At 36.2% G+C, this 22,531-nt stretch overlaps 4 protein-coding genes across 6 annotated transcripts in view; 3 read left to right on the plus strand and 1 right to left on the minus strand.

The window, feature by feature from the left end:
- The first annotated feature begins 1,597 nt into the window (after positions 1-1,597).
- LOC116012608 lies at positions 1,598-5,204 on the plus strand. Its single transcript, XM_031252186.1, has 8 exons — positions 1,598-1,933; positions 2,847-2,891; positions 2,984-3,113; positions 3,985-4,054; positions 4,130-4,178; positions 4,291-4,388; positions 4,558-4,696; positions 4,906-5,204. The coding sequence occupies exons 1-8, from the start codon at positions 1,598-1,600 to the stop codon at positions 5,047-5,049; spliced, it is 1,011 nt and encodes a 336-aa protein (XP_031108046.1). The 3' UTR covers positions 5,050-5,204.
- Positions 5,205-6,295: 1,091 nt separating this feature from the next.
- Positions 6,296-8,509, plus strand: LOC116012606 (40S ribosomal protein S7-like). Of its 2 annotated transcripts, none has more exons than XM_031252183.1 (6): positions 6,296-6,430; positions 7,090-7,172; positions 7,273-7,346; positions 7,429-7,552; positions 7,828-8,010; positions 8,115-8,509. In XM_031252183.1, the coding sequence occupies exons 2-6, from the start codon at positions 7,098-7,100 to the stop codon at positions 8,232-8,234; spliced, it is 576 nt and encodes a 191-aa protein (XP_031108043.1). In that variant the 5' UTR covers positions 6,296-6,430; positions 7,090-7,097; the 3' UTR covers positions 8,235-8,509. The 2 variants fall into 2 exon arrangements, with proteins under 2 accessions (XP_031108043.1, XP_031108045.1); XM_031252185.1 differs by having other exon boundaries at positions 6,342-6,430; positions 7,087-7,172.
- Positions 8,510-8,667: 158 nt separating this feature from the next.
- On the minus strand, positions 8,668-11,874 carry LOC116012605 (mannose-6-phosphate isomerase 1). Of its 2 annotated transcripts, XM_031252182.1 has the most exons (6): positions 11,719-11,874; positions 11,183-11,572; positions 10,699-10,866; positions 10,259-10,471; positions 9,447-9,713; positions 8,668-9,135 (listed from the first exon to the last, which is right to left on the minus strand). In XM_031252182.1, exons 2-6 carry the CDS (start codon positions 11,555-11,557, stop codon positions 8,818-8,820), a joined length of 1,341 nt encoding a protein of 446 aa, XP_031108042.1. In that variant the 5' UTR covers positions 11,558-11,572; positions 11,719-11,874; the 3' UTR covers positions 8,668-8,817. The 2 variants fall into 2 exon arrangements, with proteins under 2 accessions (XP_031108042.1, XP_031108041.1); XM_031252181.1 differs by having other exon boundaries at positions 9,447-9,710; positions 11,183-11,863.
- Positions 11,875-20,412: 8,538 nt separating this feature from the next.
- The window catches only part of LOC116012023 (elongator complex protein 5), a 4,633-nt gene continuing 2,514 nt past the window's right edge, over positions 20,413-22,531 (plus strand). The window contains exons 1-4 of the mRNA XM_031251484.1: positions 20,413-20,710; positions 20,833-20,925; positions 21,014-21,180; positions 21,294-21,340. Coding sequence (XP_031107344.1) covers positions 20,544-20,710; positions 20,833-20,925; positions 21,014-21,180; positions 21,294-21,340 — 474 coding nt within the window. The 5' untranslated portion in view covers positions 20,413-20,543. The remainder of the gene's footprint in view (positions 20,711-20,832; positions 20,926-21,013; positions 21,181-21,293; positions 21,341-22,531) is intronic.

Here is a 22,531-nt window from a genome sequence, read left to right on the forward strand (position 1 = left end):
TTATCACTACGATATAAAACTACTATTAGATGCAAAATATTAAATTTAAAAATAAGTAAAAATATACTAAAGAAAATAAATAAATAAGAAAAAATTGGTTTGACCAATGAATAATAAGTAGAACAAATAAAGTGAGACAACAAAAGTATAATGTTATGCAGCAAGTTAGCAAGGAATTTTATGCCCTAACCCGCCACATTACAGGGCGGTTTAGGACAGGTCCACGGACTTCGATCCACCCTAACGCTCCTAATTGTAATTGTTGTTGTTATGCCATGGATCCAGATTCATGTTCACAATTTTTTTTATAAATCTATATTCATAATTTTTAAACTCTATATTTATAATTTTTGAACTGTATATTCACAATTACAGAACTCCATGTTCAGAATTTAATAACGAGTTAATACTCAAAATTGTCCTCGACTATAGTGATTTTTTCTCAATTTTGTCCTAAACGACTTTGGCCTCATAAAATAGTCACAAACTTTTGTGTTATCGCTCAATATTGTCCTCCGTTTGTTAATCCGTCAAAAGGGTGTTAAGTTCAGGGATAATATAGTCATTTCATGCTTTAAAGTAAATAATTAAATATTAACTCGATTGTTGGCTCAGAATCTAATGACAATCTAGTCTCCGACGAGAACAGTGATGGTGTTTGGCTCTTGGGGTTTATAGAAGTTGAACTTGCTCCGGTCAACGGAGGAGTTGTAGTTGCCGAAACCTTGAGCTAAGACATGGAAATTGAAGCCATGCAAGTGTATTAGGTGATTTTAAACGCCGATCAAAGTCGTGTTCTGAATCACAATCTTAACTGTTGTTTTGAACTTCACTTTATTCACTTTCGTGGATTTCGTGGTGGTTAACAAAGACAGATCGAGGCTATTGTTCACGTTTGTGTAGTTGAATATCACCGGCGGCTGGTCGGGGAATGGGAAGTCGGTGGTGTAGATTCCATTCATGTTGCCGAAGAACGCCTCTAACATCAACATCTGATCTTGGTTGGGAACTGGAAGGAAGCGTTCTTCATGTTGGCCGCCAATCACTGCCCGTTTATTCCGCCGCTGCAAGTGGCGTTCCTGGGGTTTGCGCAAGCGGCGAATACTGACATTTTGGGCTGGGCCATGGAGTTGCTCCTTCATATACTACAATTCCTGTAGTGGTGGTGTTATCAAATGGCACACCGGCGGCGCTGGCATAAGGGTGCTCGCCAAGTAGTACAAAGCCGGCGGCTGACGGGCAAGAGAAGACCGGTGGAGTAAAGGAAAGAGACCAAGAGAAGATATAAACATAAAATGACTATATTATCCTGAATTTAACACATTTTTAAGGGATTAACAAACGGTCAAAATCGTTTAGGGCAAAATTAAGAAAAATCACTATAATCAAGGACAATTTTGAATATTAACTCATTTAATAACTACATGTTCACAATTTCTTAACTCTATATTCAATTGTATAACACAATTTTTGAAATTTGAGTACTGCATATACAATTATGCAAACTCGAGGGGGTGAAGAATTGAAAAACCGAAATTAGATCACAATCTGAGTGATAAAAGAGCGGAGCGAGCAGCTTCTTCTTCAACTGACAATCATGGCTGCTTCTCTCGGGGCCTTAAGTCTCCTCAATGTTCCCTATACCAGAATGAAAATGAGACCCCAAGCTGTCCTCACCAAAGACTGCAAAATGGGGGTTCCGTATGAGCTGAAACAAGGCCAGTCGCGTCTTTTCCACAAGCTTCCTTCCGGTCTGAACATGGAGGTTATTTTTCAGAAGGGTGACCCAGACAAGGAAATAGATAAACCTCATAACCCACCACTAGTATTCGTCCATGGAAGTTTCCATGCGGCTTGGTGCTGGGCTGAACACTGGTTACCCTTCTTTTCCCAGAATGGATTTGATTGCTACGCTGTCAGTCTTTTGGGCCAGGTACCATACATTTTTTTCTGGAGCATTTTTCTTTCCATTTCGGTTGTTTTTGTTTAGCATTTTAATTTATGCGTGGTTCAAGGTCTGCATTTGTTAGGCTGAATTTTGAATTTGCTGTTTGCCTGTTTGATATGTTAAAGGACTCCATTTCCTGCTGGATTTCTTGATTTTTGAGATTTTTATTTTATTTTTTCCTGAATTTGGTCGAGCAATAGCCCAAGCTTTGAACTCTGATCGCGAGTTTTGAGGGGTCAAGGTCCCATTGTTCTCATGTCTTTGCTCATAGAAGCACTTTATTTGGGTATTAGAGGCAGAAAGTGTTGGCTTTAGATAGATTTGCTTTACCAAAAGGTGAAATTCCCTCGCCCAGGACCCCACACCCCGGTCAGGAGAACTGGAAGGGTAAATTATGGTGACTAAATGGCACACATTAGGTAGAAGAACCAATGCTCAATGCCTGCAAGTAGTCCATCATATTGGCTTTAGATAGATTTGCTTTTGGCTCACGTTGTAGTTGACAATGTGGGTACTTTGTTCTAATAAAATTATAAAAACTTGGACTTGTTAATACGAAGTATAAATATGTATATATAATTGCATAGCAACCAATATCAAAACTAGATTTTCATTTGGAACATCATAATCTTAAGTGTTCCTTTCTGGAATTTGAGAATCTTAATATTCTTCTTACTATCATAGTACATTTAGAGGTAAAGATCTGTACTATGTTTGGTGAGAATAGTATAGAATTATAGTCTTTTACTCTTCTCAGTTGTATGATACTCATTTCTGCATTTCTCAAAGTTTTGAAGTTTACAAGTTCACCTTATGGGAATATGAGAGGAGTGCTTCTCTTGTATTTGTGTGTTGCTATATTTTTTAATTGTAATTTGAATCTATTTTACATTGCCAGGGTGAAAGTGATGCACCTGCTGCTTCGGTTGCTGGTTCCCTCCAGGTTACAGATGTTAATATCTAGTCAACTGCCACTGAGGAAGATTGTGATGAGCTGATTTCAAACTCACGGTTTTCTGTGTGCATTTGCAGTAGACACATGCAGGTGATATTGCTGACTTTATCCATAAAGAAATTAGGCTGCCACCTGTCTTGCTCGGGCATTCGTTTGGAGGGCTTATTGTGCAGTATTATATTGCAAATCTACCAAGGGGAAAAGAAAGAGGTAGATTCTTTATTTCATTCTGTAGACTATTTGTGAAAGCACAAGGCTATTGCATATTCAGTGGCTCAGTGCCCAAGATTATCCCATGGTGTAGACAACTGAAGTTATCCTTACCTTGTCAGTTTCTTCCGAGGAAGATTATATTGTTGAACATAGACAACTGATAATAGCACATTGCTAGTGTCTCTTATAGTGAACTCAGGTTCTCTGAAAAAGGCAAATATTAATAGAAGTTAAGGACTAAATCCTTTCCCTTGATGCAGAGCTTGTGTGCTCAAGGTCAATTTGCCTTGAAATTTGTTGGAACATACCCATGTTTTTTATCCTCCAAGTAGGTGACTTGTTTTGAGTGACGAGGAAAACCCAAAGCCACTACCTAAAGGTGTGCTGGGTAACCCCGCATTGTGACCCTAGCTGACAAAGGACCACAAGGAGGTAAACTAGCCTAGGTTGCCCATAGGTGATTGGTTTGATTGTTGCAATGGTTGCATGCCATGAACATATGATGATATTGGTTCTCTACAGATCGGTTAATACTCAATACACTTTGTTAGTAGCATCTATGTGATTGTGATTTGATGAATTGATGCATCATTTAAGAGACATGCTCGTGTTGCATCTAGGTCATTGTCAAGTTGCATGGAGTTTCTTAGTTTTAATGTCATTCTCACTGAAATTTCCATTTTCACATACTACTTGGACTGGAGCATTAGAAACATCCATGTGATTTGAATGAACCATTACATCATTCTGTAGATAGAGATGCATGATGTATATAGTGCATTGTCAAGTTGCATGGAGTTTCTTAGTTTTAAATGGTCACTCTTACTGAAGTTGCCTATATTCTTATACTCCTTGGGCATGATTCAAGAAAACGAAGGCCTATATCCCAATCTTTCTGGAGCTGCGCTTGTTTGCTCTGTGCCTCCGTCCGGCAATAGGTGAAGTCCTGAGACTGTATAAGCTCTTCTTTTGGATTTAATCATTTAGGTCAATAACATTTTTTCTATATACAGTGGATTAGTGTGGCGATATCTCTTCTCCAAACCTATTGCTGCTTTTAAGGTTTGTCGGTGTACTTTAAAGAACAAGTAACCTTAAGTTTATTTTCTGTTTCTAGCTTCTGATTTTTGTGCTTTTATTAATGTGACATGCTTGAATCCAACATATTGAGTAGGTAACAAGGAGCCTGGCGGCCAAAGCTTTCCAAACCTCCCTACCTCTTTGTAAAGAAACATTTTTTTCTGCCACAATGGATGATCAGCTGGTCCTTCGGTTAGTGCATGAAAAATCCTCTAATTCTTACTCTTTGCGTTTTAACTGAAACATCAAACATGCATCTATTGCTAAACGCATTTTCTTCTTTTGGAATGAGTTACCAATCTGCATATTTGTGGTTAACATCTCAATTTCGATCCTTTACTAAATGCATTTTTTTTTCCAGTTACCAAAAGCTGATGACTGAAAGTTCGAGGTTGCCATTGTTTGATCTGAGAAAGCTGAATGCATCACTCCCTGTCCCTCCAGTGGCAGATTCTTCGTTGAAAGTTCTTGTATTGGGTGCAAAGGATGATTTCATAGTGGTAAAGTAAACCCGATTTGTGATGCTTTGATTTGTATATACACACACGAACGACATCAAGATGGCTATCTTCATTCTTCAATGCCTCCATAGCTTTCAGCTTTTTTACGAGATCATTGCTTTTTTAACTCAGTCTGATAGGAACTTTGATAGTACAAGAATTACGTTTATAATCACTATTACCGAGTGATGGTGCATTCCACTTTGTAGGATTTCGAGGGACTCGACGAAACAGGAAGGTTTTATGGAGTATCACCTGTTTGCATCGAAGGAGTTGCCCACGACATGATGTTAGATTGCTCATGGCAAAAGGGTGCAGAAGAAATTTTGTCATGGTTGAGTAGATTGAATTAGATGGAAATATGATTGTGGGGGAAACTGGCCCAGATTTACCAATCTGCAACTTCTCTTTATAGATGCATTGAGATGGCTGGTTTCTTTTGCATGTTCCCAGTAAACTTTGTGCAACACAGTAACAGATATAATATTCCAACTTCATATTCATCTTCTTTTCTTAGTCCTAGTTTGAGAAAGCATGATTAGGAGATGATTCATAATCTACAAAAGAGGGTTTAAACGCCCCCAAAATGAGTGATGGGACTCGGCTGGGTGAAGTATGATTCTTAAACATGATAGTTGACTAATTAGTAATGCATGTTAGGCAGCTTTGTTTGCGAGTTCTGGACACTCCTTTGAACAATTTATTAGGTTGAGATGCGGGGTTCTGGAAGATTAAGCCCATCATCTTGCCGTATATTGTGATTTGAATACGCAAGTATAAGAAAACATAGTTGAACTTTTTTCTAGCCTTTTTTGTTAGAGTGACACATGACATTATATTTCGTGGTTATGCCGTGCAAATGAGCCAAATTACTTGACTCAATGAATATTTGAATTCAATTTCATTACTGTCTAGTCGAATTCGAACTCAAGTAGTTTAAGAATGAATCGAGTTGAATTTGAACTTCTTAATACTCAATTCATGCAACTTATAAGCCTAACTCAAGTAGTTTAAGAATGAATCGAGTTGAATTTGAACTTCTTAATACTCAATTCAAGCAACTTATAAGCCTAATCGAGCTTTAAAATGGCTATAATTAAGATATAATATTGTGTTTGTTATGATATGTAGATGTATAATCATTATTATTATTATTAAAATAATAATAGTGAATTGTTTTATTGAGTTTATCCCAGCTCAAATAGTTTGGACTCAAGTATGAAAAATTTGAGTTCGATTGAACTTGACCTTTGACTATTTAAGTTTGACTCATCTCATTTACACCCCGACTTGTGACTTGTATAGTTTTCTTGTTCTTTTGTCTTTTGCACATCGAAATTTTATCAAAATACCGTGCTTTATATTACAATAGTTATACTATAGATCCAAGTGGACCTGTGTCTATTTACATACTGAATGTTCACAATTCAATTGCGAACATTCAATATGTAAATTGTGTATTTTGGACTCGGAACCACAGAATAATTTGTCTTCATATTAAATACCCCGAGTAATGCAACTATGCAAGGCCCAAAAGGACAAAGAGCAGCCCATGTTTGAAAATCAGTCCAATTAGGGCTTACAACTTCACAAAGAGTATTGCCTTTTAAACTCTCATTAGCGCCCCTGCTTCCACTCTCCGCCATCTCCGAAGCCGAAGGTAGGGTTGAGACTTCAGAGCTCTCTCTCTCTCTCTCTACGCACAGGCCCGGTCGGCTGTCTGTTCGCTAGAAGGTGAGCTTTAATCTAATGCCAATATTAGATTCTCATATGTTTATTATCTTTATTCACTTAAAAATTTCCGCTTAGTTAATTTGCCAAAAACTCAATGCCATTTTCACTTTGAAGTTAGAATGCTATTAGATTGTTGAAGTGGCTTTCAGACGTTGATTGAATCTTATATGGTTTATATTGCTGTGCCTGAGATTGAAAAATGGATCATCTTCTTTGTTGGGAGCAAGTAGAACTGTAGAATTCTAGGGAATATCACCTAGAATTAGAATTAGAACTGTAGAACTGTAGAAAAATGGATCATCTTCTTTGTTGGCTTTCAGAAGTTCTTATTAACCCATTTAAATCAATTTTGTGACTTTTATTCACCTACACTGTCGTTTTGTTCTGCTTACTCGTATAGCTATGAATTTTGATGGTAATCTTTGTATTCACTAAGCCTTCACATTGGTCAAGTATTGTAGTTGTGATTAATATGCTCAACTATTTTGTTCAAAAAGTTCATTCATTAACAATTAAATCATTACAATGATGCACACCATAAAATGTATTAGTAGATGTCTAGTATAAGATTGATATTGGTTAATAATATAGTTAATTGCTTATGTTAAATTGTCTTTTAAAAAACTTGTTAATGATAACTGAACAATTGCTTCTAGTAGGTTTCAAAATGTACACTGCACTGCAGAAGATTCACAAGGATAAGGATGTTGAACCATCTGAGTTTGAGGAGACTGTTGCCCAGGTCACTGATGGTTATTGATGGAAGTTTTAAGTTCTATGCCTGTTATTTCTTGGAAACAATATCTCATTTTGCTATGCTTTCATGGGTAATTCATCTGCAGGCATTATTTGACTTGGAAAATACCAACCAAGAGCTTAAGAGTGATCTAAAGGACCTCTTTATTAACTCTGCTGTGTATGGAGCATCTTGATCTCATACAAGTTCTTTTCTTTTGGAATTTATCATTGTGATCTTTATTGTCATTTTATTCCTGCAGCCAGGTTGACATTTCTGGGAACCGCAAAGCTGTTGTGATCCATGTCCCTTACAGATTAAGGAAAGCTTTCCGTAAGATTTACCTTAGGCTTGTCAGAGAGCTTGAGAAAAAGTTCAGTGGGAAGGTAAAGTTTCAATGATCTCACTAGGTGTTATACATATTATTTATTTTAAACACATCCAATATGCTTGCTTTCCTGAGTATTGCATGTTAAGAATTATGTACATCAGTAGGTATATTCTTCTTTGGCCATTCTAGTTGTCCTTTCTGATGATGTGGATTTTTATTTTAATGTGAAGTGAATGCTTTAATGAGCTTGTGAATAATCTGGTTTATGTTCCATAAGTGAATTTATTCTTTTATGCCCGTTGTCCGTTTTGACAGTGTGATTATATGTAGGATGTTGTTCTTGTTGCTACGAGAAGGATATCACGTCCACCAAAAAGGGGCTCTGCTGTACAGAGACCTCGCTCTCGGACACTTACAGCTGTGCATGAGGCAATTCTTGAGGATCTGGTGTACCCTGCTGAGATTGTAGGAAAGCGCATCAGATACCGGATTGATGGTTCAAAAATAATGAAGGTAGCTGATACTTCAACATATTTATTTGATCAGTATCATTTGCAAAATACCATAATCTTTATCCCCCTCCATCTATGCATAAACTTTTTCTTCTTTCATGCCAGGTTTTCTTGGATCCAAAGTTCAGGAATGACACTGAATACAAATTAGAGACATATGCTGGTGTCTACAGGAAGCTTTCAGGGAAAGATGTTGTCTTTGAATATCCAATTACAGAAGCTTAAGAGGGGTTTGATACATGTCTTAAGTTGAAGCATGTCTGCTTTTATTGTCTAGTCTTTCTGAAATTTTGACCTTAGTTTGATTGGCAAACATTTTCTTCAGAAGCAAGAATATTTATGAAAGATTGTTTGTGATTAGTCTTTGGAAAAAAGTTTGGTTGTACTTTCATACTGGAAACAAATGGTTTTATTTACACCTGAAAATTGGCTTCCATAGATGTTGTACCTTCTGCTACCAAAGCATCTGCTTGGAAAGAAACTTGTCTATTCTTTTGCCAGGAAACTAGTACAGTTCTGTTGCCAACTATGTATATGAAAATGGGGAACTCAAGAATTGTGTTTCTGTTTTCAGAACCACTTTTTCTTTCACAAATTTACAAAATTCAAACAATTCAAGGTTGTTTCTTATGTGTCTTCACATTTTGGTAAAATATGATTTTCACAATAAACAGATCATTTTCAAATTTTATTGGTATGTAACAGATCTTTTTAATATACATAATACAATGGTGGGGAATTTGTACTACATATTACAAGAAAATGCCACAATCAACATATGTGAAGCTGTGTCTAATTTTCACGGCTTCTATGATTTTTCTGCAAAAAACCTACTGTTTACTCCCGCTCTAAATAAACTTAAACCCAATGTAGTTGCAACTGCGATGTTTGTGTTTGCTGGAGAAAATAGGACATCGCCTTCTGCGACAATTTCATTCGATGATGGTGTTGTCATTGTCCCCTCTCCTGCCATGACAACAAAAATGGAGGGGCCTGGAACTGCAGGAAAAACAACCTTGGCTGCCGGAGGAAGGGTACATCGGTCTACCTCGAATTCTTCAAATGGTGGGAGATATCTTGTTGTATATGGGTTGAGTGCATTCCCTTTAAGTATTTCAGGAAAGCCCTGCATCATTTGAAAAAAAAAAAAAAAAAACAGGATTGAAATGAAAAAAGAAGACTTTTGACGAGTGATGTATATAACCTTCTAAATGTAAGGCCAAGCAGTGTCATGATATATAAGTAACCTCAATCCTGAGCAGTTCATGGGGTAAAGGTCTAAATGTGAAAATAATGCCGACATATAACTCATGTTTTTGAACCTGTGGTTCCATGATCCACAGGCCCGGTGAAATTTCTCATTTCTCACAGAATCTCAAGCTACCGGTAAAAGCATCAATCATCTTGCACTGTCTATTTCATGTGTGTGATCATTACCTGTTTGTACGTAAGCATGGAACAAAGAGTTTCAACATCCAGGTGCTTTGGAGTAAGTCCAGCACGCACCACATTATCTGATGTTGCCATGCATTCGATACATTCACCAAGAAGATAAGCATGGGGTTCATTTGCCCCCAAATACAGTGCTTCACCAGCCTTAAGTTTCACGTAGTTAAACAGGAAAGCTGCTAGAACACCAACATCACCTGGATACTGCTTTTCAAGTCTCAATACTAGCTGTTCTTTCTCGCATAGATTCCTCTGCTGTATTTATGAAAAAATAAAAATAAAAAACATCTGTTGAAGGTCAAATATTCTTGAATCTATAATTAACATGACACTGTCGTTGGTAATTTAAGAGTACTTCTCACAATGTAAACCCAGGAACCCCAATTTCTATAATTTTTAACTCCTCAATCAATGAATTTTAGAGAAAACCAAGTTCAACATTGTCAAAGGATCTACGGGTAGGGAAACTGGGCAAGAGAAAACCAAGCCCAAAGAATAAAAAAAATGAAGGAAAAATGATCACATGAATAGGGCAGTGGATGATAATATATCAAGCTCTATTCCAATAATCTTTATATGGGTTTTGGTGTGCTTATCTAAGTTAAACAGTGCACAAAAAGAAAGTAGTCTAGTCCATGGAGAATTCAGCTTTTAGGTAAAAGAGGGTGGGTGGGGGGATCAGCAGAAAAAGGATCTGTTTTGTAATCCCCCCACCCAAAAAAAGTATCTCAAATGCTATCCTGTGCATGGAGGATTAAATATAACAAACATAGTAGGATCAATAGAAGAGTCTGAGTGACCTCGTTTTTTTTGTTTAGCCGGCTTATCAGCTTGGATATAACTTTCGAAATCACATCCTTGCTAGATGACATAAGCTTTGTAAATAACAACCGCAGGGTTAATTTTGCATTCTCAGCTCCATCCTGTTCATTCAAGTTTATCAACTGCTCTACATATGCATTGCCAACCACTTCTCCTATCTCGGGCACTGTTTGTAAAACAACCTTCAGTTCCTTGAAAACCAAAAATAAAAAATAAAAAATCTTTAGCTCATTGATAGAAAGTCAAGTTTCTTTCAAAAACAGGCTCAAAAATTCCTGAAGTTGGAATTTACATTCATGTACAAAACTAAGTTCATTCACTAATTTGACTTAAAAATCACTTCTATTCAAAGTAAATGAGTGTGAGTTTCAAAGGGAGCTGGGGAGAAGATGACAAGAATCATTATCTGGAAAGTTACCCCAAAACTGACGAATCCACATAGAGCCTCAAAGTCAGTAAGTGCCAGAGTCATCTCAGGCTTGTGATTACTGTCTTTATATACTAGAGGTTGCTCCTTGTGCAGGCAAGCAGCCAAATCCTTGTCAGGGTGAGCCTGAATCGACAACGCTTTTGCAACTGAGAGTACCTAAAACGCAGTAGAACATCCCCAACTATACGACATAAGCAAATTGATAATCAAGCTTCGGGTCAATAATATACATAAAAGAATTCAGTAACTTGGAACAAGAGATGCCTAAAAGAGATTCAAATGCTCCTTTTAACACCCAGTTTAGGTAATAAGCAATGCATTTTATATGCAGATCGCATAGGTTGCTCAGTTGGTTCCGGGGCTATAGATTGTGTACAAGATAGCATAGTACATTTCAAATTTCGAGAGAATTCATAAAGCAGTGCAGATTAATATTAATATAATGAATAAAGTGAAAATGAAAAGAGAGGACCTTAAAAAGGAATGGAAGATCGGGGCCCCACTTGTTAAGAACCTTATCACCGAGAACACTAGGGTTCCGCCGAATCCAATCCTTGAGAGTGACTACGAATTTCTGTTTCGCCACACCATTGGACAATCCATTCTCGGCTATTCTCCCCGGCGGTGCTCCTCCCACCACGACATACGACGGCCCGGACTCGTGCGTCCCCATCCAGAACTCCGCGTAGGGCTTCCCTTCCTGAATCTCGTCGCCAGTGTTGCGGGAGTATAGCCGCGCCACACCGGATTCCCGCCCAATGCGGCCCCAATCGTAATTCCTAACCGCACACCTGAGCCTCAACAGCGCCCCTCCCGTCCCCGCCGCCGGAACCCCATCAACCTCCATGGACTCGCCTCCTGTCTGGAAACAGAGTATACTGTGAATCCAGACGCGCAAAAATTACAAATATATAACCCAATTATAACTAAAACGACAAATTGAATTCTCTGTGAAATAGCGGTTTCCAAAAGCGGACAATCCCGAAGGAGAGAGAAATTGAAATTGACGTTTTCGTCGGCGGATGAAGGAGGCAGGGATGGCGACGGCGGAATGACGCCACGGCGATTAATGATCGCAGTCGGTGGCGTTGTCGTCAGTTCACTCCATCGCAGTTTGCAACTTTGTTTGATCAACAATATAGCTATGGGCCCTTTCGATTTTGTTTATTGTTTGACCGGATTACTTTGACTAAAATCAATATAAGCCTCATAATATTGTAGGATTAATAATTAAGGATAATTATAGATCACAAATAATTTGACAATTTCTGTGTAATGTGATACACTTAACTAATTGCCGCTAGCTCCGAGAGCCAGGGTCGGTCCTGAGCAAGCAAGGGCGGGCAAGCGATCGTCCAAGGTCCATGTTTGAAGGGGCCCAATTATAGTATTTTACATTATTGTTTAATTTGTTTGAAAAATTCCCTTTGCAATTTTACACACAAGCAACACATGACACCTACAGCTATAAATTTATAATCCTCTAATGAGTAATGTAATGTTTATTTGGATAATTCTACCTAAAAACATTTATTTATAAGTGAAAAAAAAACAAGTAGAGCAATTAATAGAATCACAAAAAGAGTAGCTATGAAAATATATTTTTTAAATTGTTAGTTCAAATTTATCTAAATTTCAAGACGATCTTATGAGCAGTAAAGATTTTATGAAAACAACAAAATTCTTAGAATATTTAAGAATCATGAAATATTTTACAAGATTTATAAACCAAGTGAATTAACTTCCATTTTTTTTTTCATGACTATAGAAATATAAGTGCAAATGAATAGTTACATATGGCATTTGATGGTTAACTTTTAAAATGATACATATCGCATTACATATGAATACAAATAGTGCGAATTAGTACGGACTTAAAGGTGCCTCCTGTTAGAATGGCATGCTTAGGACACCTCGGGGATTTAAAATAGTGCGAATTAACTTCAATTTTTTTAACATGAATATTAAACACTCATAAAACCTCGAAATTTTCATTACCATATATAGGTGAAATGAATATGGAGAAATAAAAAAATCGGTATATACGTACTATTCTCACAAATCGAGATTTATACATGTCATGTGCTTGTCATAGTCTTAATTTTACTGTTAATGATATGACACATTCTTGTGTTAAAAGCATTTCCATTTTTTGCAGTTTCATTTTATTGTTGAAAATTTTCTAATCTTATTTCATGTTAATTATTTGATATTATAATTTTTTTAGTATTATTAAATTTTAATTTTAATTTTTCCATATAGGACCCTTTTTTTAATCTCGCCTTGGGCCTATAAAATGTTTGGACCGACCCTGTTGAGAGCTCACCCATGAGGAATCGTTACTTGTGAAAATCGAACCTGTATGTATTCTCCCGAAATTCTTCCTTACAAAGAGAGTTCACTTGTCACTTGAGCTATTTCATTGGGTTAATATGATATACTAATGTTGCTATTTCAAATTGGTTATTACAAGATCAAACCCCGGATATATATCATATATTAACTTGTAAAGAGTCGTAAATGTTTTTTTGGTAAGATCACAAATAAATACTTTCTCCCTGCATATATTTGGATAGCGGTTTTTTTTCATAAATCAAAAATAAATGGATTGAAATATTTAGTTAATAACTTTATGATAATATGTTTAAACTCATTAGCTCATTAATATGGTTGAACTCACATTTTTTAAATTTATGGCCGAGGGGATGTTTGATAAATAGCGGTTACCTGATAGTTATTAGCTGATTTGGTTAGTGAGTTTGACTAGTTGATAATATTAGCTGATTGTAAAAAAAGTGTGGTAAATTAATTCTTAGTTGATAGTATGCAAAATGATTTTTTCAAAAAGCTGATCGAAAAAACTGCTTTGAGTAATTTTTTAAATTTTAACATTTTGGAGCAATACGTTGTTACAAAAAGCTAATTAATCAAAGACTCATGTTTAACCAAGTCAAACACCTAATAGTTGTCAAATAAGTCAAAATTAACTGATAAGCTAACTATGTTACCGAAATGGCATAAATCTTAAAATTGTAATTATATTTAACAAATCTAAAAACATAATAAATGTATGTGAATGAAGGTTATACCCCTCATTTATGTCCATTTTTTCGGTTAAGTTTTTTTTGTACATTATGTTATAAAAGTTGTACTACATAATATTTTGGACAAATATACCCCTATCGTTATAACTTCCGTTATCTTTTCCACTATTGTTACTATGCACATGCATCCACCATATATTTTCTTATCTTCTTCAATAATAATAATAATATATACACATTAAATATTAGAGTTAAATGTTAGTTATTTTTTAAAATATAAATATCTAATTTATAAAAATATTTTACATTATTATTATTATTATTATTTACTATATTAAAATTTAAATAAATTTAAAATTTTAATATAAAATACTAATATTGGATACCTATTTTTTGCGCATCGCGCTTGAGAAAAACTAGTAGTCAAATACACCTCAATGACCTCATGATTCAATTAATATACACCACATGCATCATCTATAAATATTAAGAAAACAACATAGGATCTATAGTTTATTTTAACAATTAATATTAATTAGATTATTAACATATATGCAACAGTTTTTGTGCAAATATGTTAGATTCAATCAATTTAATAAGTTAAACAAGTTAAGATGTTTATGCGAAATTAACAAGTGTTAATAATCAATCTATTACTTTTATATATAGTATATATTTCATGTCATATTAACAAATTATATAATTCTAATTTTATATTTAAAGCACTCAAATTCTTCTATTTAATTAATCCATTTTGAAAGTTTAGAAATTTATTTCAATTTTTGTATAGCTATAATTTATTAAAGGTGGAGATTACACATGTGATATAACTTCAAAAGAGTACAATAACCTTCCTAGTACAATTTATTTATCATATATAATTTGTTATCTATTACATATAAATGAAATTTTATCGGTGTATATTTTTAAAGCTAGTAATTTATTGCTTCATGGGTTAATAACACGAGGGAGATCAAATCTAGGGATTGGCAATGATGATGGTCAAAATGGTTGTCACGTGACACTCAACCCACCACACTACATGTGTTGCAGTTTTGCTTCCTTACCAACGGTTGATGCTGCAAATAATATATAAATGTAACATGAAGGAAGTATGATTGTAGGATTTGTATGTGTAAAGACATTCTGGTCTAGTGGCACTCGATTGTACTCCTAGGGCGGGTTTAAGCGTCAATGAAAGCGATATTGACTCTTTATGATTCAGTAAGGACTATTTATGTTACAACTAATAAAGAAAGTATATTGAACAAATACGATAGTACTGGAAAAAAAAAGTATGATCCTTAAATACTCGGAGTGAGTCGAGATTCGAGAATAAAATGTTTTTTTTTTTTTAAAACCAACGGAAAGAGCGAACTTTATTAAATCAAACGTTCAATACAATAAGGAATAGAAGAAAACCAACTAGACGGACCAGTTTGCCAACGAGCCGCTCTAGCAAAAGCATGAATATACTTATTCACTGATATAGGGATGAACTTAAAGGACACTGCTCGTCGGAACTCCTTACAGGCACTAATGACATAGCCTGCATAAGACAGATTAGACCCAGAACCATTAAGCAAATAACAAACTGTCAATCAATTTGAACGAATCATGACCTTAGCATAGCCTCTTTCCTTAACCCACGAAAGAACTTCTTTAACACCCACAACTTCAGCCAAATGAGCATCATTTAAACTTTCGCCAAATGAGCATCATTCAACAAAGACTTTAACCACATCAGATGAGGCTTTAACCATAGACTATGGAGATTGTAGAGGATCGTCAATGGTAGGAGCAGGCGCCACCATATGCCGCTAGGCCTCCATATAATGTTGTACCTCATGCATAACATTCATAGAGTTTCACTCTTTATTATTCGATACAACCTTGTTTCTCACTCGCCAAATACACCAACATAGGGCGACAGTGCATAATTTATTCATCTCATAACCATGAGCTAATCTATTAAACAACCAATCAACAAAATCATCCTCATCAGTAGGGAGGGGGTCATTCATCATCGCTTGCCAAAGAAGGATAACTCAAACACAGCCCCGCATCAAATGCTTTAGTGTTTCCAGCTGCTGATGACAAAGGGGACACATAACATCCACTTCTACGCTACGAGAATGGAGAGCAGTCAAAGTATGGAGGACATGATGGATACAATGTCATAAGGAATTGTATACTGAAGGAGGGATCTTCAATTTCTAGAGAAAACCCCAAGACTCAATATCTGTCTGACCTTGCACACGGAGAGGAGCTGATAGTCATGCTTTACAGAATACAATCCCCTAATGTCACCCTGCCAACACCATTTATCATCATATTGGCTTGCGATAGAGATTTTGAGAATGAGGTCAACATAACATCCATTTCTACACTACGAGAATGGAGAGCAATCAAAGTATGGAGGACAAGATGGATAAAACTCCATAAGAAATTGTATACTGAAGGAGGGATCTTCAATTTCTAGAGAAAACCCAAGGAATCAATATCCGTCTGACCTTGCACACGGAGATGAGATGATAACTATGCTTTGCAGAATCCAATCCCCTAATGTCACCCTGCCAACACCATTTATCATCATATTGGCTTGCGACAGAGATTTTGAGAATTAGGTCAACATCACGCGGCAGGAACAAAACATTCAACAGATCCACATTCCAGTTTTACGATATAGGATTTAAAAGAACACTCACCTTCATAGATTGGTCATGGTTAAGCATGGGAGATTGAATGAACGGATTACCCTCATCAATAAGCCAAGGCTACTTCCAAACACATGTATTTCGCCTGTTACCTATTCTTCGATAGCAACCCAACCGCAAAACCTCCTGCCTGGCTAATATGGAACGCCAACAATAACTCGGGTCAGCGCCAATCTTCACATCTAGAAAATCGCCTTGAGGGTAATACCTTGCCTTGAAGAGGCAGGCAACTAGAGAGGATGGGTTGGTTAGCAACCTCTACCCTTGCTTAGCCAGTAAAGCCACATTGAAACGATTTAAAACCTTAAAATTAAGGTCTCCTTCGACTTTGGGCTACACATCCTACTCCATGCCATCCATCTTATACCACCACCTCTATTATCACAAGACTACCACCAAAATTTATTCATCATTTGTTCAATGCGCTCACAGAGAGTAATTAGGAGAAAAAAATGCTCATGGTATAAGTAGGAAGGGGTTGTGCAACACTGTTCAAAAGAACTTCCTTTCCTGCCCTGGGGAGGATTTTTTTTTTTTTATTCCAGTGGGTGGAATAACATGTATTTAATTTAGTAGAATTTTAGTCACTTTGATAATACATGTATATTGTATTTATAGACTAAAATAATATATAATTATTATTGTTGAAACCTATACCCTTGTAGGAATTGAGCCCTTTAGGTTAATAGTCTATTAATGTATTATTACCTACGTGGTGGCGATCATGCTGCAAATGCATCCACAGACTCTCATATGCTTCTTGATACACTCTCATTTGTACCTATTTTAATTGTGTTTTTATGTATGTTTTATAGTTATTTGTGTGTTAAAATGTTGTCTCCAATGTTTATTTCCTTGTTATTTTATTTAAAGTGGTATAATGCTTGGTTTGAGTGTCTTTGATGTGTTTAGTGGTGCATTATAACCATTTTGGAGCAAAAAGCCAATGCAAAGGAACCAAAAATGTTGGAGAGCCAAAAATCAGTTCAGAGTACTATTCACCGCGGATTCTCGCCGCGGCGAACCCATTCTCGCCATAGCGAGAGTACTGTTCACCGGACTCTCGCCGCGGCGAGAATCATTCTCGCCATGGCGAGAGTCCCAATTTTTGGGCAGTAACATTCTCGCCGCGGCGAAAGTCCCAGAATCTGGACAGCGGATTCAGCACAGAAATTCCCATTTTGTCCCTGATTTGGATCCCACTATATAATGCTTCATTTCTCTCCAAACCCTTGAGTTGGCTGCTGGTCCTTGTCAGAAAAAGAGGAAAAAGAACAAAGAATAGAAGCTTCATCATCTCCAAAAGCCAAAGAAGGAATCATCACAACTTTTGGAAAGGAGATCAAAGAAAAGAGCTTAGAGGCATCATTTGGGAGAATATCTTCCTTTCTCTTTTCTATTTTGAACTTTATTGAATATTTGTTGGATCTATTTTAGCCATGTTAGGCTAAAACTCTCTTTTGGGATTTTTTGGTATAAAAGTGTTTATGAACCTATGTGCCTAGTTCTTAATTTGTTTTAATGAAATATCTATTTGGGTTTATTGCTTTTGTTGCAATTGTGATTTATGTTGTTGATACTTGTAATTAGATGCATATGATTGCTTGTACCTTTGCTAGATTTGTCTATGAATCAAAGAGCACCCGCAATTGCACTTGACTATTGCACCTCGAGAGAGGACAATTTGGTTAAGGGATTTATGTGAATAGCTCACGAGAGTGAGTATTCCAATTGTGAATAGCCCATGAGAGTGGGTATTCCATTTATTGCTTAGTCCCGATTTTATATTGTGAGTAGCTCACGAGAGTGAGTATTCCAATTACCGTATTTTGGGTTTGAGTTACGAGAGTAACCTTTCCCTTTTAGATGGCAATTCTCCACACTTGTTTAACCCAAATAATTATTTCACTTTAGATTGGCACTAGGTGATTAAACACTTCAACTCCCAAAAATCCCGCTTTTACCTCTTTGAATACAAAAACCCGTTTGCCTTGTTTTAATTATCTTGTTTGCATATTCATAGATAATCATCCATTGTTAACGTAGGAATAGCTTCTTGCGAATATAATTAGTAACTAGTGCTTGATACCCCACTTCCCTGTGGTTCGATAACCCCGGAATACTCCGGGTATTTGTATGTGGTTTTATGCTACGACCACTTCTCTATAGTTGTTTGGCCCATCCTAGTCTCTCCAAACTTCGACGGATGGTTCCAAGTTTGTCTTTAGAGTCATTATAGTGTGAGTCATGTCACATTGGAAAGTAATCACGTAAGTCATTTTCACGGAGAATCAATAATCGGGTTGTGTCTCTCTTTGATTTAGTTCACACTGATGTATGAGGTCCATATCGTGTCAATTTTACTTTGGGGTTTCATTACTTTGTCACTTCTACTTATGATTATTCTAGGTGTACTTGGGTTTTCATTATGAAAGACCTTTCTGGGTTATTCCAGATTTTTCAATTTTTTTTATGTTGAAATACAAACTCAATTCGGCAAACACAATCGTGTTTTGCATAGTGACAATGCTAATGAATATCTCTCTTATCTATTTCAGTCCTATATGACCTCTCGGGGTATGTTACACCAACGGTCGTGTGTTTAAACACCTCAATAAAATTGGGTGGTTGAACATAAAAATCGACATTTGGTTGAAATTGCTTGCACTATGTTAGTACACTCTCATGTTTCTCATTATTTTTGGGTTGATGCTATCCTTATTGCGTGCTACTTGATCAATCGCATGCCATCCTCAGTACTAAACAATGATATCCCATATTCTATTGTGTATCATTCAGTTGATGCTATTGTTTTGTTCATGACATGATTCATGGGCGTTCAAAATTGACCCCTAAAGCTGTCAAGTGCATTTTCTTGGGTTGTTTTCGGCTTTAAACAATGTTGCAAAAATCGCATCTAGGTGCCGATTAATCTGTAAATCGGCGCTTAGGTACTAGGCGACGCCCGGTCACGTCGAAGAAGGCCAGAATCGGCCTCCTCTGCGACCTAGGTAGCGCCTAGACTGCCTAGCCGGCCGCCCCTTCTCAGCCCCCTTGCTTTTTTATTTTATTTTCTTTTCGCGAAATAATCTAAATGCAGAAGTAGAAGCCACGCCCATGTCCGCCTTTGCATTCGCCGGTCGCCTCCTCCTCTGCTAGTCCCAGTTGTAACTCGCAAGTTTTCTGTTGATTTGGTTCTCTACGAGTTGAGACTTGAAGAAGTGAAGAACCTATATCTTGTTCTTTGGGACTAAATGTTTTGGACTGAATGCTTTATTAGTTTATTGGAAACTGAATGCTTTATTGGGAGAGGGAAGACAATTAAAAAACAAAATTAATGGCACTAAACAGTGGGAGATGACGGTTTCGACTAAAAAAAATTTAAAAATATAAATCGGGTGCCTAGCGTGTTTTTCAACCTTGGCTCTAAAAGGGTTACCGATGTTATTCTCCAAAACTTAAACTAAAATTCATAATAAACAATATAAATAAATAAATATATATATATATATATATATATATATATATATATATTTTAATATTTAAGCACTGATATACATTCATGTATATAAATAAATAAATACATACACATATATATTGATGACACTATAGTAAATTGATCCATATAACCTAAAATATAACCATTAACCAACCAAGATAATATTATATTTCACAATTCAAACAAAACACATGTAATCTTACATTCTGACAATTCAAGATTATGTAAATCAAACATCCCTAAATATCTAGAAATACAAAAAAAAAAAAAAAAAAAAAAAAAAAAAAAAAAAAAAAAAAAAAAAAAAAAAAAAAAAAAAAAGCATAAACAAAAACAAAAAACAAAGTTCCTAATATTTGAAGACCTGGTTCCAAAAAAAAAATAAAAAATTTGAAGACCTTTCCCCAAAAAAGAAAAGAAAAGAAAATAAAATTGAAGTCTGAAGACCAGTCCAACTAGGGCTTACAACTCCACAAACAGTGTCGTAAAGACTGTGAGAGTCTGAGAGCTCTCTCTCCCCGTACAGACCCAGCCGGCTGTCTGTTTGCTCCGACTACTCGTAGGCAGCCACTAATGGCGGAATTAATATGCAGAAATCTCAGAGACGGAGCATTAGAAGGTGAGCACGCGCCTGCTCTCACTCTGAAGGACTCCATTGAGTCACCTCTCGGACCACTCGTTTTCAATCACATTCTCTCCCAGCTTTTTTCCAACATTTCGGCCGCTAAATCGCAGTCTCGGTCAGTTCAATTCTCCAACAATCTCAAACATAACTTCAAAACTTAAAAATTTAAAGAAAAGATGAGTCTTTAACTCTTTGCTTAATATCTTTTTTAATTATATAATTTAATGTTTTTCGCAGAGGAATTTTATTGGTCGCTTTATCTCGGCCGCCGTCGTTCTATGCTGAATTGCTAAAATGTAGAGGGAGTGACGGCGGTTCCTCGAATAAATGGTTTGATTGCCAGTTATATGAATGTTACAGTATTTTTGCTTAGAATACGTGAAAAAGTTGGCATCTTTACCTGATTAAATTTTATCAGGCTTAGTGTTTTGGATTGTTATACGGATCCTCTTGGGTGGAAAAGCCGGCTCATGGAGCGTGGAACTATTAATAATACTTCCCAAAACACTTCGGTTAATGCTACCTTATTCACCCATGTGAAGGACTCGAACAAGTTATTGGCATCAATTGTTGAACGAGGGAAAGGTATGAGTTGTTAAATTTTGTCATATGTACAGGCATAGAGCCTGAGTATAAAGATGGACATAGCCTGTAGTTGGGTGCTCTAATTTATGATTCTGTGTTGTTTTTGTCTGCAGAAATGGTTGGAGAAGGAAAAGGTCGATTCTCAGTTGCCATTGATTCGGTAATCCTACTCACCTTCTAGCCTCGTACCGGAATGTGTGTTTTGGGAAAGTGCTATCTCTGTCTCTTTATTAGGGAATTCAATCTTGCAGTGCTTTTTTTCCCATCGGCCCTGCATTGGTAATATGCATAGTGATGCTTCAGTGGATTAGGAAGCTGCGTCTCTATTTTATATTTGAATGCTTTGGCCTTTGTCTATCTAGAATTAAGGATGGTTGAAAGTAGTGTCTTTGTTAGTATAGCTTTGTCCTGTGTGGAGGGAAACTTCCTTTGAAGAATTGGGCATGTGCGGAGACCATTCCCATCAAGAATCAGTCTAAAATGCATCATGACGCAATGAAGCAGTCATTTTCCATGAGGGTGATAATTTAGTCAGTTTAATGAAGCTTCCTATTGATAATACGTCAAACATATTGAAGAAGCAATAGAAGTTGAATTGAGTAATATACATGGCTTGATAGTACTAATTTTTGTGCAAAGAGAAAGCAGTACATGAATTATTACTTCAAGAATTTATGGGCCTCTCTCAAGCTCTTGTCGGCTCTGATTAATTGATTTTTCTGAAAAACAAATGTAAATATTTTGTATGCACCAGCTTTAGTTTTTTGTATTCCGTGAGTAATACATTATACAGTAATTCAGGGGAAAATGAATTAGCCTCTAAGAAATAAATGAGAAAAGGCATCTCTAAATGCCTTTTTTTCACTGGGATCCTTCTCAAGCTCCTCACTTTCTTTAGCCTCTTTTCCTAGGGAATATATTTTAAAAGTAGTGTCCTTGTTAGTATAGCTTTGTAGTGTGTGGAGGGAGACTTCCTTTGAAGATTTGGTTTTATGCAGAGAACCAAAGACCACTCCCATCAAGAATCAATCAAGTATAAAATGCATCATGATGCAATGAAGCAGTCAATTTCCACGAGGGTGATAGTTTAGTCAGTTTAATGAAGCTTCCTAGCAAGAACAATGTATGAAAAGTGATGTATTGTGACTTTGACATCATGAAGAAGTACTGAATTCTAATTTCCAGGAAACTTCATAGTGATGTAAATTCAATGCTGTCTGTGTGGGCCCACTCTTTTTTCTTTTTGGATTTTAGGGAAGCTTTTCAATCATTACCTGTTCCTCTTCTCTATGTGTTTAAGTGTTATTGACTTTTTTTTTTTTTTTTTTTTTTTTTTTTTTTTTTTTAAAAT

Source organism: Ipomoea triloba, chromosome 3, assembly GCF_003576645.1.
Source record: "Ipomoea triloba cultivar NCNSP0323 chromosome 3, ASM357664v1".
In the NCBI taxonomy this organism is placed as follows: domain Eukaryota; kingdom Viridiplantae; phylum Streptophyta; class Magnoliopsida; order Solanales; family Convolvulaceae; genus Ipomoea; species Ipomoea triloba.